The sequence below is a fragment of the Callithrix jacchus genome, chromosome 8 (assembly GCF_049354715.1).
Source record: "Callithrix jacchus isolate 240 chromosome 8, calJac240_pri, whole genome shotgun sequence".
NCBI classification, from domain to species: domain Eukaryota; kingdom Metazoa; phylum Chordata; class Mammalia; order Primates; family Cebidae; genus Callithrix; species Callithrix jacchus.
Window position 1 is genome coordinate 10476191 of NC_133509.1, and position 19389 is coordinate 10495579.

A 19389-nucleotide genomic window follows, 5' to 3' on the forward strand; every position below is an offset into this window, starting at 1 on the left:
TACATCTAAAATGCAGATGGGCAGCCAGGTGTGAAGGCTCACACCTGTAATCCTGGTACTCTGGTAGGCCAAGCTGAGTGGATCACATGAGGTCAGGAATTTGAGACTGGCTTGGCCAACATGGTGAAACCCCATCCCCATCAAAAAATACGAAACTTAGCCGAGTATGGTGGCCTGCACCTGTAATCCCAGCCACTCAGGAGGCTGAGACAGGAGATTGCTTGAACCTGGGAGGCGGATGCTGTAGTGAGCCGAGATCATGCCATAGCACCCCAGCCTGGGCAACAGAACGAGACTCCATCTCAAAGAAATAAAAAGTTTTTAAAAATGAATAAATAACTAAATAAATAAAATCCAGATGGGCTGAAAGTCCAGTGACGACAAAAGGAACTATGGCACCATCTCCAAACTGCACTCCTGAAGCATACATGAGGCTTTCAGGGAAAGAGAGTCAGTGTAGTTAAATAAACTGACAGCAATAGCAAATGCTATAGCTGGTAAAATAGGTTTAAACAAATTAAAAACACTGTCACAGATCCAACAAAGAGTTCTTAGCCTGTCTGTAATCATTAGGGAATGAGTTATTTCAAGAAAATGAGTGTCCCAGAAAAAATCAATGCTCGTCTCTATTTTTTACTTTCCACAATTAGGGCGGAAATTTGAAATATACCACACCCTTTCCCTACTTCGAAAAAAACACACCAAATAGAAATTAATATTCTGTGGTAAAGCTGGTGTTTGAAACCAGTCCTTTTCCTTTGACTTTTAAACCAGGGTTGTTGCTATTAAACTACCTTGAGTTTTTTAGGGAAAATTTAAGTTAACATGTACACAAATACAAACACACACACATGAAAGTGAATTTTAGTAACATGTTAGCAGAGAGGATATATAAAAAAAAACATGTAAAATAAAGAGGCTCTCAGAACAAACTACCTTCATACACACTGTCTTGCTTGCCAATTAGATCTGGAGCTTGTCCCTTGTACCTGCACCAAATATGAAGAACATTGCATTTTTATATAAAACAGTTAGTACCCCAAAATGCAAATTAAGTAATTAGAACATTTTAAGAGGTCATTAATAAAGCAGCACAAAATAAAAAAGTATGCTTCATGTTACAGGCTAATGTAATAAAAATTGCTGGAATGTGGGAACACACATGCTTACAAAATCAATGATTATTTTACCAAACAACTGGGGAGATTTCTGGGTTACCTAAAACAACTCCTTTAACCACATTCTATCCCATAAAGCCTTAAAGATTTTAATAGTTGACCATAAGGGCAACAAACCTCCTTTCTAGAGATTAAGGATGTAGAGATAGATAATATTTTTATGGAACTCGTTTAATCAAAAGTCTGTTTTTTCATCAGGAAAAAGATCTTAATTAAAATGCCAGAAATAAGGTAGAAAACACCAATGGAAAAAATTGAGTAGAAGCCTCCTGAGGGTTAAGGCAAGGGCCCTGACCATAACTTGCCAATAAGTCAAAGGTTAACACAGTCAAACTTTAGGGAAGGATATGTTGCCATGTCCCTATTCCTGGACTCTCAGAGATCCTGACAGGATCCCAGCTGTGCTGGGAACATGAACTTCTCAAATCCCTCCAACCCTTCTGACCAAAGTGTAGGAATCATAGGATTTCAGGGAAGGTTAAATGTAACTCCTTACATGAAATATCTACAGTTCCCAAGATTTAAGGTAGGAGGTACTCTCATTCAGGAGGTCTGGATATCTACATAATTTCAAGGTACCTTTCAGAACTTGTGGTCTTGGATTTGGTCTTCAGGGCTAAGTACTTCTCCCTGCAGGTGCCACATAACAGGTAGTACGGATTTCCACTCCCACATTCACCACCAAACCAGCCATCCACATAGGAGCCATTGCTGCGATAACCCTGGCGGTTTGCACTGCGCCCACAGCCTGGGTGGTTTCTCTTCATGTGCTGATTGAAGCTGACGACACTGCATTCACACAGTTCACACACCACCACTTCTTCCCTGTCTTCAGACTCACAAACATGCTGCACAAAATGATTTCATACCAAAGGATTACAGTCAAGTTAACATAAAACCAAGAAGTGCCAAGTAGATTATTTATGACATTAAATTAACTACTTTGATTATTACACATGCTAGAATATTTCTAACATGTTCACTAATGCTATATAAAAATTTTCTTTCAAATCAGAATTCAGATGACACAATCTGAAGGTATTCTTTGCCCTCTCTCACTCTAATAAGTTATATCAATAATACAAGTAACTGATTATCCTACTGACAAAAGAGTTAATGAACATGACAATCTGTCCTATCTCAAAATGAGGCTTTTAAAACAAAAAACTCCACTAGTGAAAAGAACTAATTTTCATCTGGCCATAAAATGCACACCTATTTTATGAATTTCTGAGAAAAATCATTAGGATTCATTTATCTTATTTACATGGCAGATTCTCTTTCCTGTAGGACTTACACCTATGAGCTTTTTGGTCTCCCTGCTACAAAAGTGTAATGCTAAACAATGCGTACATACAAACCCACCATGTACCCTGCACCTGGATGGAGGTATTTATGAGATCTAGGTGAGCACTGATTCCTAGAATAAGGCATTACAGTGATTAAATGGAACCTGTGAAGGAAAAGAGCATGCATTCAGATAGTAACGTAAGCAGAGCAGCCATATTATATAACCCGGCAACATCTACTGAAACCTGATGCCTGTTTTGTAATCTATCTTTGACATCAGAATCAAGTATTACCACAACATGGCTCTATTCATCTAGTCTGGGGAGAGAAGCAATAAAATCGCATAGAGAAAGCAAGAGAGATTTTTTCTTATTAGTTTGTAGGCATCAAAGTAACCTCATGCTTTAAATCCCCAAACCTCAGGATGAGATATAAAACTTTTTAAGAGTGTTTCAACTCAAGGCAAGGCTGCTGTTAGTAAGCTATATGAACAGGAGGGCAGGAAAATAAGTCAGAGCAGCCCCCGCTGCAGTCACACACACCCAGGTAGGCCAATCCAGTACCTCTGGGATCCACATTCCCAGAATATCATTGTCACTGGTCAGGTCTTGTCCAAACATAGCTTCCATTGCTTCATCATCAAGATCAATTTCCAATTCCTCATCTAAATTAAAGTCATACAACGCCCCTGGGTCTTGCTGCAAAGATATTCCTTCTCTCCGACTTTGATTCCTGTGAGCCTGCACAGAGCGGTATAATCCCGCTCAGAACAAAACAAAAAAGGCATTTTATTTGCATGAAAAAAATAATTCTGAATATTCTGCCAGTTCTTAACTGCCATACATGTATGTGAGAACCTATCTCAGTAGGTTTACTGGATCCCAGACCATAAACATCAAATTATACCTATCACATGTGTTTTTTTTCTCCTGTAAATGGGGATAATAATGGCACTCATATCTCACTGGGCTATTGATAGGTTTAAATAAGAGAATCCAGGCAAGGCTTAAACATGCTTTTGTTGCTGTTTTTAGAGACAGGCTCTGGGTCTGTTACCCTGGCTAGAGTGCAGTGGCACAATCATAGCTCACTGTAACCCCAAACCCCAGGGCTCAAGTCATCCTCCTATCCCAGCCTCCTGAGTAGCTAGGACTATAGACAAATGCAACCATACCCAGCTGTTTTTTAAAATTTTTTTTTGTAAAGATAGGGTCTTGCTATGTTGCTCAGGCTGGTCTCAAACTCCTAGCCTCAAGTGATTTCTCCTGCCTCTGCCTCCCAAAGTGCTGGGATTATAAGCATGAGCCACTGCTCTAATGTTAATTGTACAAAAAAAACTTCAATAAATATGGGCTATTACTATTCTTTTAGGTTTTTTAAAAAAAATCAGTCACCTGAATTATATGAGAAATATACATACTGTATTTTCTAGGATGGTCTCAATTTTTCTCACCATTCCCACAAATTATTGAATCATTACTTATGTTCTAGTATTTCAATGATCAAACTCTGTTTTGGCAAATCACATATTAAAGTTTTGGGTTTGGAAAATACATTCCTTAAAATTTATATTTTACATACCCACAACATAATCCTAGAATTTACTAATGTAACAAGCGAATCTGGTCCTTACCTAGTAGTGAAGTCCTAACATCTACAGAGCAGTACCTCACAAAAGCCAGTACCTGCTTTCTTGGCACAGTGCCCTTTCCAGCTCTTTCTCACCACTGATGCTAAATATTAAACATGCATCATCACTTCTTAAATTATAATTGACTGAGAGAAGAAGGAAGAGCATTTACACAATTTCTCAAAATCTACAAGTGGCCTGTATAGACTTCTGCACCCAGCGGGAACTTAAAAAAGAAGTCTCTGAATGTATGCTATGATTTGAACTAAATAAAATTATGTAAATGTGTAGAAAATGCTATCCAAATAGCTATTCTGTTAATGTGGAGGGACTGAACACTTAGTATCATTAGTTTGCATCTTCCTTAATGTCCCTTTCAAAATGAGATCTTTCACAAACAAAAGAATATGAAACATACAATTACCTGCTCTTGCTAGCAGTGTGCGAGCAGCTAAGTCAAACTTGTGCCTTCTTGTTACTGCTGAGCGACCTCTAGCTGATGGTCCACTTCCAGAAGCTGCATTCTCTGTATGATCCAAATTATCAGGGCTACAAGTGCAAGAGAGAAAGTAACACAAATTTTTAAAAACCATTGTGAAAAGAAAGCATAGGTGTAAGCTTACTTGTGGTATTACTTTATTCTCACTGAGAATAAAATATGTCTATAATAAAATTTGAAACATATCTTTTATCCCTTGTACAGTTCAACTATACATCTATCATCTCTTGTGCCCTGAGCAATAACTTTATCTGATTTTGAATTCTGCCAACAATGAAATGATGTTTAATGCAGCTCTAATTTAAATGAGATCAAATATTACCTTAACTAAATCCTAATGATTACTTAAAATGATTTGAGAATTCTTGCCTAGGAAAAACAGGTATTTCAAAACATGTTATGAAAATATTCACTGAGCTTGTTGAAAAAGTTTGCATGTTATATAAGACATAAGCCTTGGTTACTATATGACTCTATAGTTAAAATGAAAAATAAAGATTTAAAATCTTAACAAGTGATGAAGAAAAAAAGATTTTAGGGAAAATTTATAAGACATTCTATTACATCTCATTTTAGGATCACAGAAATCTTTTTACACTTAAAGGGGCATATTCTACTAGATATTAAAAAACACAGAAGAGATGAAAATACAAATATCACACAGAAAAGACTTAAAAGTTCAATTCTATCAAATGCATTAAATCAATTTCCAATATTAAAATGAATACTCAATTTTATTCACTTTTATGAGATAAATTTATTTTATTAGCATGTTTACTTCAAAGTAAACTCGTTTTTATTTCCTTTTTCAGTACAATTTTACACAAAAATTATGAAATTCTTTCTTGCCATGAAAACATCTGTTCAAATAAAAACTTGTCATGTCACTTTTACCCTTCACAGAAATATAAACTTGTAACTAAAATGCCCCTACTTTCATATATCTCTATTTATCAACTGTACATACCATTACAAGTATTTATAGAAGGATATATAATAAATGGGGCTTTGAAATTTATAACACATGGAACAAAAATACAGAAACTGGGATTTCACCTTTCACTAAAACCTTCCTCCATTTCAGCAGCATCAGCTGATGGTATGTCTCCAGGTGACTGCAAATAACAGGGATCATTTGACTTCCCACCACTGCCTAGGATGGCTGCTCCATGCCTGGAGTCTGCTGTGCTGCCCGACTGGGGCTCCTCTTCATCCTCATGCCCAGGGTGCTCTATCATCCACATGGCAAGGACAGTGATATTCTGGGCATCAGCCTCTCCCCGAGCACCTGTACAGGGGAAAAACAGTCTGATGCTGACTTTGGGCAAAGAATTAGTTCTTATGTTATCAGCTTAAGAGTGTTTGCTATGACGCTCTTATAACAAAACCTAGCGTTAAAAATCTTACCAAGTTTCATAGCCTCTTAAAATTTATGCTGTCTTTAATAAAAGAGGACTTTTCACGGCTGTATATACTGATATATAAAAACTTATCCTACCTGTAGCTTCCATGGCTTTGGCAATCTGCCGAAGAGAGAACCCCATTTCCAGCAAAGGAACTGCAATTGCTGGAGGAGGAGGAGAAGTTGAAAGTCTACTGCTTGGGTCTGACAAGGCTGAGACAAAAGGAAGAGAAATAAGAACCTAAATATCAATAGATATCATGAGTAAAAAGTATATTCATAGTCCTCAATTTCCTAGTATTGTCCAAGTTTAATGAAATCTTCCTCTACTAAGAATGGGTGGCTGGGCACTGCAGCTCACACCTGTAATCCCAGCACTTTGGGAGGCCAAGGCAGGCAGATTGTTTGAGACCAGGAGTTTGAGACCACCTTGGGCAACATGGTGAAAACCTGTGTCTACAAAAAATACAAAAATTAGCTAGGTATGGTGGTGTGCACCCGTAGGCCCAGCTACTTGGGAGGAGGCGGTTGAGGTAGGAGAATCACTTCACCTTAAGAGGTGGAGATTGCAATGAGCTGAGATCACACTGCCACATTCCAGTCCAGGAGACAGGGACCCTTTTTCTTCAAAAAAAAAGAAAAAGAAGGCCGGGCATGATGGTTCACGCCTTTGGGAGGTCGAGGCCGGCAGATCACAAGGGCAAGAGATCAAGACAAACCTGGCCAACATGGTGAAACCCAGTCTCTACTGAAAATACAAAAATTCTTGGGCGTGGTGGCGTGCACCTGTAGTTCCAGCTACTTGGGAGGCTGAGGCAGGAGAATCACTTGAACCCAGGAGGCAAAGAATGAAGTGAGCCGAGATCACACCACTGCACTCCAGCCTGGTGACAGAGCAAGACTGTCTCAAAAAAAAAAAAAAAGAAGGACATGCTAATTGGTATTAAATTTGTTATGGATATATAAGGTTTTTCACAAAAATAAACCTGCTATAAAACAAACCTGTTGAAAATTTAATATTTTCTAATTTGAAATCATTTCCCACTTACAAAAAATTTCAAACTTACAGAAATTTGCAACAATATTACAAAGAACTCTTTTCCCCTGAACCATTACACCGGTATTGACATGAGGATGCCTTACCTTCATGCATATGTAACTCCTACAAGTAAGGATATTCTCCTGCATAACCACAAAACAACTACCAAGGTAAGGAAATTCACAGTGCTGTCACTGTTAGGTACTATTCTCGTTTTATCAAATGTCCCCATAATGCTCTTTTTTTGTTTGTTTTGAAACAAAGTCTCACTCTGCTGCCCAGGGTGGAGTGCAGTGGCACGATCTCATCTCACTGCAACCTTCACTTCCTAGGTTTAAGTGATTCTCCTGCCTAAGCCTCCCAAGTAGCTGGGAATACAGGCATGGTCTCACTCTGTCACCAGGCACCAGGCTGGCATGCAGTGGTGCGATTTCGGCTCAAAAAAAAAGATAATGGTCTCTGACGATAATAAAAGTAGAAAGCCATAACAAAAAGAACAGAAAATCAAACACTGCATGTTCTCACTCACAGGCGGGTGCTGAACAATGAGAACACATGGACATAGGGAAGGGAGGATCACACACTGGGGTCTGCTAGGGGTGAATAGGGCAGGGACAGCGGAGGTTGGGGAGGGATAACATGGGAAGAAATGCCAGATAAAGGTGATGGGGGGGATGGAGGCAGCAAACCACATTGCCATGTAATGTACCTATGCAACAATCCTGTGTGATCTGCACATATACCCCAGAACCTAAAGTGCAATAATATATATATGAAGAAAATCCCCCAAATATTTGAAAATGAAGTAACATACTTCCAAATAATCCAGAGGGCAAAGAAGTCATCAAAGGCAAATTAGAAAGTACTTTAAAATGAAAATGAAAACAGAGCATTTCAAAATGTGTGGGCTGCAGCTAAAGCAGTGCTTAGAAGGAAATTTACAACACTAAAAATAGCTATATTGGGAAAAATGAAGAACTGATATGACTAATGTACAACACATTATTTCTCTCCAAAATGGCCATAATTCAATATGCAGCTTCAAAAATGAAGATGACAGTTCCGTTTAATGGGTCAATTCCCCGTCATTAAAATCACTGTTTTACCTTTTGTGAAGACAAAACACAATGCCCATATAATAAAGTCCCACACATCTGGAATCCCAAGTTTTGGATATCGCAGTGCATATTAGCACACACACCTGTGCGATTAGCTGGCCTTGCTGACTGAGAATCAGGAGAAGTTAAACTTTGCCTTCTTCCTACTTCATCAGAAGGAGAGGTTGGTAATGATGATATTGGAGGAGTCTGTGCCCGACGTGTGGGAAGTACGGTGGTAGTTGGGTAACTAGAGAACATTTGCCTTTAAGAAAATAACAGTAATTAGCATAAAAGTCCAATTTAGGAAATAATACATAAATCACAATTTTCGTATGGAAGAATATGCAACCTGGAAGACAAAACAGATTAGTTATACTTTAATGGAGCGTGTGAAGAAAGACTCCTCACTTTTAAAACTGATTATCTCATACAGCACTTTCAGTATAAATGTAATAAAACCTTATGATTCATTCAGCAAAATGCCAGCAACATAGCAGGTGGGGGGAATACAGCCATTAGCAAAATAGATGAAAAATGCCTGCCTTCATGGAGCTTTCCTTAGACTATAATGCCAAAATTAGAGGGGTATTTTGGTATGTATAAGGTAGTTAGAGAGCAAGGAAGGCTTTTAAAGATAGATAACTTGCAGTTACTTTTAAATATTAATATAAACTCACTAGCTAGTAACGAAATTACATGGATTCAAAGTAATGGTTTGTAGGCAAGTTAGGAAAAGAAAAGATAACTGTCTCCTCACCTAGCATGGTTGCAAAATAGTACATGAGTGATATGCCAGCTGCATAGGCGGGGAAAGGTACTGGGACGCAGACCCTCTTCAGTTGAGAATGTGAAATATAGTTGGGGAAAGGTTTGGGGACAGAACTCCACTTCAGTTGAGTCATTTGGACACTGGTTAAAGAATAAGGTCCAGGAAGATTGCTGACTGCTCTTCAGATTTGTCCAAAAGAACTAGGAATTTTCTAAGCATCAAAAACGTAATGTCTACCAAGTCCGTGATAACAATGGTATACACACAGGAAACAGTAGTTCTCTGGTTTTTCTTTCTACAAAATAATGTTCACTCAGTAAGACCAAGTGCAACTCTAATGAAGTCCTAGCCAGTAGCAGCGAAACAAAGACAGAAGAAATGAGGAGTCAAAATCCTAATGAATACCTACGGGAGCAAGGGGGCATGATTTTACCACCGAATCCCATGCCCACACTAGTCAGAGCTTAAAAGGTTACGAGGAGCCACAGTGCTACTGATCTTGTGTGGACACCATGAATTCTGTAGTTGCCGGAGAGATTAAAAACCATATTAGAACGTCCTATCAGCCAGGCATGCTGGCTCAGACCTGTCATGTCAGCACACACTTTGGGAGGCTGAGGCCCAAGGATCAAGACAAACATGCACAAAAAAGTGAGACCCTGTCTCTACAAAAATTTTTTTTTTTAATTAACCGAGTATGATAATACACTTGTGGTCCCAGCTATACAAGAGGCTGAGGCAGGAGGATGGCTTGAACCTAGGAGACTTTGAGGCTACAATGAACTATGACTGTGCCACTGTATTCCAGTCTCAGTGACAGAGTGAGACGCTATCTACTATAAGGACACATGCACACGAATGTTCATTGCAGCACTGTTTACAATAGCAAAGACCAGGAATCAACCCAAATGCCCATTGATGATAGACTGGATTGGGAAAATGTGGCACATATACAACATGGAATATTATGCAGCAATCAGAAATGATGAGTTCATGTCGTTTGTAGGGACATGGAAGAATCTGGAGAACATCATCCTCAGCAAACTGACACAAGAACAGAAAATGACACACCGCATATTCTCACTCATAGGCAGGTGATGAAAAATGAGAACACATGGACACAGAGAGGGGAGTACTAAACACTGGGGTCTATTGGGGGGAAAAGGGGAGGGCCAGTGGGAGGGGGAGGTGGGGAGGGATAGCCTGGGGAGAAAAGCCAAATGTGGGTGAAGGGGTGAAAGCAAACAAAACACCCTGCCATGTGTGTACCTATGCAACTGTATTGCATGCTCTGCACATATACCCCAAAACCTAAAATGCAATAAAAAAATAAGAATGAAAAAAAAAAAAAAAGAGAGAGAGAAAAAAAAAGAATGACCTGTCATTCCTCTATCTTCCCTCTTCCTTGAACAGAAGCGCCTCCTGAAACTGTTATTCCAGTGAGAGAGCTAAGAATTAAAAGATATGTGGGGACTAAAAATGTACTAGAATTGGACTCTGCACAAGACCACAACAGTAGTTCTCAAAGTGTACACTGAAGCCACTACATTAGAATCACTAGGGAAACTTAATTAAAATGTAAACTGTGGGCCTCACCAGACATACTAAATCAGACTTGCTGAGGGATACAGCCATAGAGCTTTAAAAGGTTTCCCAGCACTTTGGGAGACTGAGGTAGGTGGATCACCTCAGGTCAGGAGTTCAAGACCAGCTTACCCAAAATGGTGAAACCCCATCTCTACTGAAAATACAAAAATTAGCCAGTTGTGGTGGCGGGTGCCTGTAGCTATTTGGGGAGCTGAGGCACGAAAATTGCTTGAACCCAGGAGGCAGAGGTTGTGGTGAGCCGAGATTGCACCACTACACTCTGCCTGGGTGACAGAGCGAGACTTTGTCTCAAAAAAAAAAAAAAAAAAAGTTTCCCAAGTGGCTCTTTTACACACCAAAAACTGAGAGTCACTACAGTAGATATTCCCCTATTCTACATAGTGGGAATCATAATGCCTTCTCAACTAAGGAAAGGGGAAAGAAAAAAACGGAGGCTAACCACTCCGCTTCCTTTATTTCACTTAAGTCATAGTTAAGAGAACTCACAAAACAGTTTCTCCCTGAAAGTTCTTCCCTCAAAAGTTTTCATTTGTGTATACATCTGGCAAATTAAAGCAAAAAGAAATTTAAGTAAATATGCATCACTTGGAATTTATAAATCTATTAAAATACAGTTGGCTGAAGAAGCATCATAAGACATGCTCTTTCATTTGAAAAGTAGACTTGTCGATGGCTCACGCCTGTAATCCCAGCACTTTTGGAGGCCGAGGTGGGTGGATCACGAGGTCAAGAGATCGAGACCATCCTGGTCAACATGGTGAAACTCCGTCTCTACTAAAAGTACAAAAAATTAGCTGGGCATGGTGGCGCATGCCTGTAATCCCAGCTACTCAGGAGGCTGAGGCAGGAGAATTGCCTGAACCCAGGAGGCGGAGGTTGCAGTGAGCCAAGATCGCACCATTGCACTGCAGCCTGGGTAACACGAGCGAAACTCCGTCTCAAAAAAAAGTAGATTTGTTTGAAATTTTTGTAAGAATGAAAATACGGTTAAAGAATTATGCTTAAAAGGAAAACAACCTGAGAAAAGAAAATTATTTTCATGGAGATGAATGTTCAAAATACAAGTACTTACTTTTTGAGGAAAAAAAACACTCAAAAACTAAGGGGAAAAAAAAAGATCATCATAAGAGAGAGGATGTTAGAGTCCGTGCTTGTTAGCACCACAGCTGATTAGACCTGGGGTCACCATTAACTGGCTGTGAGATTTTGGGCAAATTATTAAACTTCTGAGGGACATTCCCAACTTCAGTAAAATGAGCTTGACTATATGATCTCTTAGCTTCTTTCTAGCTCTAGTACCCCAGGATTTAATTGGGCATACTATTCATAAGAGGACAACTGTGCCTTCAGAAACACAGGCATCAGTATGGCAGACATTAAAGGTCAGCTTCTCTACCTGAGAAGACTGAGAGGCATCACTCCTGGGGACTCGGATGCAGGCACTGTTTCTGTGTCAGTAACCGGAGTGGTGGCAGTTGTGGTGTCCTCCAGAGAGCTGCTCATGAAGGAGGTTGTACTTGAGGCTGATGGGCTAGTAGTAACCGGTGTCTGTGCCTGCTGGGCAGGGTCACTTTCTTCAGCTTGTTGATCAATCTCTAGAAACCAAAATAAAGGTTAAGAAAGTAGTAAGGATTTGTTTATTATTATTATTTACCTTTAATCCATCTTGAGCTAAGGATTTTTTTTTTTCAAAAATGACAGTGGGAATAAAAATCTTCTACCTTTTAAATTTAAAAGTTTCTAAATATATTTCACAAGCATCCATTTCTATGAAAGATTGACAGAAAAAAAAACTTACATATATACATCTTTATATTCACTATTGTACTCATTAATTCCAGACGCTACAGACAGTATTGTAATGAGCCCTTACAATTATACATTTCTGTTTTTAGAGAAGAGGGTTCTCTTAAAAACAAAAAAAGTCTCACTTTTGGTTGTAAGATCTGACAAGAAGTTCTCTAAGGTATCCAATCATTAAAACTGTGTTTCCTTCACAGTTTCATTTTGATGCCTATCTTTAATCTACAAATAGGCAAAGATAAAGAGTCATGTAAATACACGAAGAATAAAAACCTTGACAGAAACTCCATGATTTAAAAAGAACAATTTCATTAACGTGCACACGTGCACGCACACACACACACACACACACAGAGTTAAAATCTCTAAAAGTTTACAAAATATATATATATATATACATATATATTTCAAATATATATATATATTTGAATCTATTAAGGAAGCCTACAAATAAACATAACTAAAATATCAGTTGCTACAAAGACAGGTAATTCTATTAGGTTTGATAAAAAGCCACATCACTTCACAATCATCATGATATAACATTCCTACTTATATACACCATGTATCCCCCTCTCTCTGTTTACTAAGCTAAGACAGGAAGAAAGGGAATAAACGCAAAGGAAAAGCAGAAAGAAAGGAGAGAAGGAAGAACAACACAAACTCCATGAAGGCAAGAGACTTCGTTTTGTTAACTGCTGCCTTTCCAGAACCCAATAAAGTACCCGACACATAGTAGGCACTCAATAAACATTTACTGAATGAATCTCATTTTTATTTCTGAATTCATATTCTCCCCAGATATGAGGATATAAGATAAAACAGAGGCTTTTTTTTGCATGCAATATTCAGTCTATGAAAGTAGAGACTTTAAAATTTCCTTTAAAATGCCTCTGAGAAGCTATCAGAATACGATGTATTTTGTTTTGTTTTTTTTTCACAAAGGGTCTCAGTCACCCAGGCTTGAGTGCAGTGGCGCAATCTCAGCTCACTATAACCTCCGCCTCCTGAGTTCAAGAGATTCTACTGCCTCAGCCTTCTGAGTAGCTGGGATTACAGGCATGCACCACTATGCCCAGTTAATTTTTGTAGTTTTAGTAGAGACAGGGCTTCGCCATGTTGGCCTGGCTGGTCTTGAACTCCTAGCCTCAAGTGATCTGCCTGCCTCAGCCTCCCAAAGTGCTGGGATTATAGGCATGAGCCACCGTGCTGGCCAGAATACTACGTATTTTGAGTCAGATCAATAAATGCTTTTTTTGGTGTGAGTTAAAATTTTTTTACAAAATGTAGTAATAATTGCTGAGTTCCAACATTTGTGTAGGTTTAAAATAGCAAAATTATAGACAGAGGATTACTAATATAAAAATAACAAAAAAGAACTGTTTTCCTTTCAAAGAGAAAATGATGTGAAAATTGCTTTGGCCAAAAAAAATTTTTTTTAACAAATCACTTACAGAATGTATCCCTTCTGAAACAATTACAAACATAATTGCAACAGCACAAAAGCAAAACGAAAAAAAATCAGATAACATACCTTGCTTAATTTTGCCCCCAAACTGGTCTTCCAAAAGCCCATGGACCACTAATTTATAGATCATGGCTTGAGCTCGTTCCAGATCAGCTAATCCCAGTGCTCTCTTTATGGGTGACCGCATGACTGCTCGCTTCACCATGTGTCGCATCAAGAACTGCAGGGCTGCTCGCATCTCCACATCTTCGTGAACAACTGGAGAACTAGCACAGTCTGAGTTGTGGCCATTTTCAGCCAGAACTTTTGGTATCAGCAACAGCTCAGCATATTTACTACAGCCAAGAAGGGCACTAAGTGATTTCATAGCACCAAGGTAAAGATAGGACAGCTGGACTGCTCTAATTTCTGACTGGGCTATGTCATGGTTTTTGGACATGTGTTCATGATTTTTTCTTTTCCCTTCTGTTATCTGATGTTGGAATTCCACACTTGGCAGTGTGGGATCTAAAGAAAACGAAGCGATTTCTATTTCTGATTTGGAGCTTGCGGTACCCTGACTTTTGATGTCATCAGATGTTATGCCTGTTCGCATATCTAAAGCAGATTCACTCTCAGGTTTCTGCTCAACATCCCCTTTCTCTTCGGATTCATGTCGGTGTTTCTTTTCATGTCGCTTGGTGCTCTGTTTCCCCATGTCTTCGTGAATGCCAGTCAGATATGTTAGGTCCAGCAGCACAGAAGCCGTCAGGCCTCGGAATCGCGCCACATCAAACGGCAATGGTTCACAGGGTTCCAGATTATACAATGGAGTATCACTAGGCGACCAAAAAGTTGGGAAGCTTTAATAAAGATCAGAATGACACAGGAAGAAGCAAGTGAGGGAAAGACAGGAGGAAGATACAGAAAATAATGTAGACAAAATAAGGTGCATCATGTACACAATACAGAGAATAATTTACACAAACTAGAGAAATCATTACAAACACAGAGAAAAATGAGTCTATTATGAGAAAATGGGGAGATGTGATGCTAAATGCAGAAACAATGGGATGTGCATGTGCTTTCAAATAAGAATACCCACTATTAAATAATGTAAAGCAGGAGTTAGCAAACTTTCTGTAAGAGGCCAGACAAGAAATAGTTAAGACTCTGCAGGGCACACAGTCTCAGTTGCAACCACTCAACCCTGCCATCACAGTGCAAAAGCAGCCACTGATACAACTAAACAAATGGGTGTGGCTGTATACATTTACTTACAAAAACAGGAGGTTGGTCAGATGTAGTTTGATATAAGCTATTCAAAAATCTGTATAATAAATCTAGTTTATGATATAGGTAATGGCTATTTGTACCTTATTTCAGAGAGGACTTTATCCCATAAAAAAGTTTACATTGTAGTCTCAATTCCTACATAGTTTAAGCAAAAATATAATTACAATTTCCTGATATTGACAAGACTTTCTGCAAGTTTAAGAATGATATAATTATATAAAATGTAATAAAAAAGCTTTTGCCAGTATAAAGTTTTGTTGTTCTAATCTAAATCTTGGTTTTACATTCCCTTCCTAATATTATTTTCCCCTAGCCTCATTTTTCTTGTTTTAATTTATTACTTATTTTACTATATGGTATGCATCTTTTCTTTCTTCTTTTTATTTTTTTGAGATGGAGTCTCATTCTGTCACCAAGGCTGGAGTGCAGTGGTGCATCCTCAGGTCACTGCAACCTCCGTCTACTGAGTTCAAGAGATCTTCCTGCCTCAACCTCCTGAGTAGCTGGGATTACAGGCACATGCCACCACACCTAGCTAATTTTTTGTATTTCTAGTAGAAACAAGGTTTCACTATATTAGCCAGGCTAGTGTCAAATTCCTAACTTCAGGTAATCAACCCACCTCAGCCTCCCAAAATGCTGAGGTGTTACAGGCAGGAGCCAACAAGCCCAGCCTACTGTATGCATCTATATAAGGCATCACAAATCCTTTCTGAAACAAGGCAAAGAATGAGAGGAAAGGTAGACATTTGAATGTCATTCTGTAAAGTTGTCATTGGTGTCTTAGTTTGACAGAATGGAGGGGAAGGCAGAGTCCATTAACCCCTGAAATTCTGTGTAAAGTTTATGCATATTATTTTTTGGCTAAGATGATCCATTGCATTCACTAAATTTTAAAACAGTACCACTCCAAAAGCACAAAGAACCACAGTTTTAGATACTGTTCTAGTTGCGCATGGTGGATCACACCTATAATCCCAGCACTTTGGGAGGCTGAGGCAGATGGATTGCCTCAGGTCACAGAGTTCAAGACCAACCTCGGCAATATGGTGAAACCCCATCTCTACAAAAATACAAAAATTAGCTGGGCATGATGGCAGGTGCCTGTAATCCCAGCTACTCGGGAGGCTGAGGCAGGAGAATGGCTTGAACCCAGGAGGTGGAGCCAAGATCATGCCACTGCACTCCAGCCTGGGTGACAGAGCGAGACTCCATCTCAAATAAATAAAATAAAATATTGTTCATGTTATATTAACATGTAATTTTACAGGAATCACATTAGGCAGTATAATGAACAGTTACATAATATCACCAATAAATCTGTATTTTCAAATGATACAATTATATAGAGTCATTAGATAAATGAGTCCCCTTATCAACGAAGATACATGACAGGATGAGTATCCCTTATCCAAAATGCATGGGATCAGAAGTGTTCTGGATTTGACTTTTTTCCAAATTTTGTAATATTTACATTGTACTTGCCAGCTGAATATCTCAAATCCAAAAATCCAAAATCTGAAATGCTCCAATGAGTACCTCCTTTGAGTGAAAACCTGAAACTTTTGTAGCACCAACATGATGCTCAATGGAAATACTCATCAGAGAATTTTGGATTTTGGAGTTTTGGATTTGGGATGCTCAACATGCATTTCCATGTAAACATATGAAATTTGTACTTCGCGTAAATGCTATCTGAATGCAAACACACCTAAATGCTTTTAAAACCCAGTTTGTGACATATAACTTTCATATCTATTCAAAATCTGAGGGGACAGAAATATGTGCTTTCATAAAAAGGAAGAATACTTAAAATTACAGATAAAGCAAAGCCTAATTTTAGTCAGATCAATATTCCGAGCCTTGCTACCACAAAATGCAATGAATAGATCAGCTGGTTGGCTTTTTACTAACCCAGTCAGTGTGTAACAGAAATGATCAAAATGCAAAAAGCCAAATGAAAAACTGGAGGAAAAATCCCAGTGAAACCTATAAACTGATGAGCTTACAATTTCTTCCCCAAAACAAAACAAAAAGGTTATATATGTTTAAAATCCACTGGTATTTCAAAGAACATGGGTTTAGAAAATTTTCCTTTAAGAAATTACAGTACAAACACCTAAATGCATGAGAAATATTTTTAAAAATTAACTGTCAGCTAACCTAAAATACATGATTACTCACTGTCCACAGGCAAAGGCCTATTTCACCATTAAATACTCGTTTGCTAAAAGTGTAACTCAACAGATCATACCTGATAGTAATTTCTGCTTCATCCCATTGGACCTTGGCAGACGTGCTGCCCTCTTTGACCACTCCCAGCAGCGTGGCATGGCGCCCAGTTTGCTTGTGAACACACCGACCTCCAACTCTAAGACCAGCATCAACTCCTCCTATCACAGCCAGCACGGGCCACACCTCTATGCAAAGAGTCCTCAGCTGCAGCTCTGAGAGGTCAGCGAGGCCATGCCTAGTGTGTTTACCTTTCTCTTCCTCTTTGCTCTCCTTCTCCTCTCTCATTTCATTTTCCTCTCGGCTCTGAACCGAGCGGCTTTTCTTTAGCTTCTGACCTGACTCTTTAATACATATCTTAATTTTGTGCAGCCTTTCCATCATTTTTTTGTTAATGCAGTAAGTCCAACGGTCTGTTCGGTGAAGTATACGGATGAGCTGAATAGTGGCCTCAGCCAGCACTGCTGCTACTGGACTACAAATAGGGTCTCCCGGAAGTAAGTCTCGGGGTGTGCCACGCATCTGCATATCACAAATTTTCACCTATATAAAAGTAAAGAGAGTGGAAAAGGTGTGCTATTATTAGTTCTTCTTAGTCACTATAAATTCTAACATGTGAAATCCCATGTTGAACTAGTATTTGGGTCTCTGCATACATATGAATTATACCAACTGGCCCCCAAAGAGTAAGGAAATGTTACAGATACCCTGAAGTCAATAGTAGTATGGTCCACCAGAATAAACTACTCTGTTATTTAAATTTCCTGTAATTCATGAATTCCAGAGATGTTAGGACCATTTGAAAGATGACTATAGAGACAAAGGCATGTGTGACTGACTCAATTTAGCCTAAAATAAGCCTTAAGGATATGCTCATTCTCATCCTTAAGACTCCAGAATAATAAGTCCTGGACATCTTACGTTGTTCAAGGGGTGCAAAAGTAAAATCACAAATCCAGACATTCGGAATAGTCACAATCTGGATACACATTGCAAATAACACACAAGTTAAAAGAGGAACAAAACTTGAGTTCAAATCATAACTCTGTATAATCTTGGGAAGTTATTTAATCTCTCTAAGCCTTAGCTTTTCACTTAAAAACTGACACTAATTATAGCATCTGTCTCTAACAATTATTTCAAAGATTAAATGAGATTATGCACATAAAGTGCTTATTAGTACAGTGACAGTCACACTGTAAACGTTAAAAAAAAAGTTAACTACTATTAGTACGGTGTTTCTCAGAGGTTCTAAAATTTATCACAAAGGCTTCTGGATAGAATAAATTGATTGCTACATAGTCTAAGCCTGAGTGAATTTCTTAAAGGTTCACAGATGTTAGAAAGCACCAGGCCATCATTTGAACCTGAACATGACAGAACCTACTTTGGGCTGCAAACCTACATAGGGCAAGGGATGAAATCAGGCACTGGGCTGCATCTTTACTTCATCTCCAGTTCCGTTTTGGTTGCCTGGCTGTCCAATAAATAGTTCCCAGCTAGCCTTAAATTATAATTCCTTGACATTAGAAAAGTGTATTTTTAAAAATAAAGAATAAAAGATAATTTTCATTGTTGAGATCTACCAGGTCCAGCAATTTTAGTATGGAAATATTATACATAACGTAAGTTGAAAGCTCTCCACTACTACATAATGGCTATAAATTATTAAGACTCGCCGTAAGCTATGTGCTATGCATCTGCAAGTGAAAGGATGGGGTAGGGCAAAAAACGAAACAAAACAAAAAAACCCACCCACCAGCATAGGGAGATCACAAAGCTTTTCTCAGCCCGGATTTTAGATGAGGTAAAAAAGAAAGTTTACAATGGAGGGTATCCTATTAATACTGTTGTCATGAGGTTCAAATTTACACCATCCACAACACCTGAAAATTCCCCCAGCTGAAGGAATGAAAGGTAGTTTCTCCATCATGACTAGAACTCCTATTATTCAGCTGATAGGATCTTATTACATTTAAGATTATTTCTAGATTTCTCTCTCATATTCATAATTCCCAATGAACTAGATTATCCCTAAACTAGTTCCTAGAGTTCTTGTAAATGCACATATGTTTGAAAGTTGACTCACTGTATTC

The 19389-nt window shown here is 38.6% G+C and overlaps 1 protein-coding gene across 9 annotated transcripts in view; it reads right to left on the reverse strand.

Moving 5' to 3' along the window:
- HERC1 (HECT and RLD domain containing E3 ubiquitin protein ligase family member 1) overlaps window positions 1–19389 on the reverse strand; it is a 224929-nt gene that overhangs the window by 47157 nt on the left and 158383 nt on the right. For 5 of the 9 annotated variants that reach the window (XM_078333323.1, XM_054240445.2, XM_078333321.1 and 2 more), the window contains 10 exons: window positions 17316–17836; window positions 13853–14628; window positions 11912–12110; window positions 8240–8400; window positions 6096–6212; window positions 5654–5885; window positions 4523–4647; window positions 3011–3231; window positions 1754–2026; window positions 937–985 (listed from right to left, as the gene is read on the reverse strand). In XM_078333323.1, coding sequence (XP_078189449.1) covers window positions 937–985; window positions 1754–2026; window positions 3011–3231; window positions 4523–4647; window positions 5654–5885; window positions 6096–6212; window positions 8240–8400; window positions 11912–12110; window positions 13853–14628; window positions 17316–17836 — 2674 coding nt within the window. Of the gene's footprint in view, window positions 1–936; window positions 990–1753; window positions 2027–3010; window positions 3232–4522; window positions 4648–5653; window positions 5886–6095; window positions 6213–8239; window positions 8401–11911; window positions 12111–13852; window positions 14629–17315; window positions 17837–19389 lie in introns of all 9 variants that reach the window. The other 4 variants (XM_078333325.1, XM_078333324.1, XM_078333326.1 and 1 more) reach the window with 3 other exon arrangements.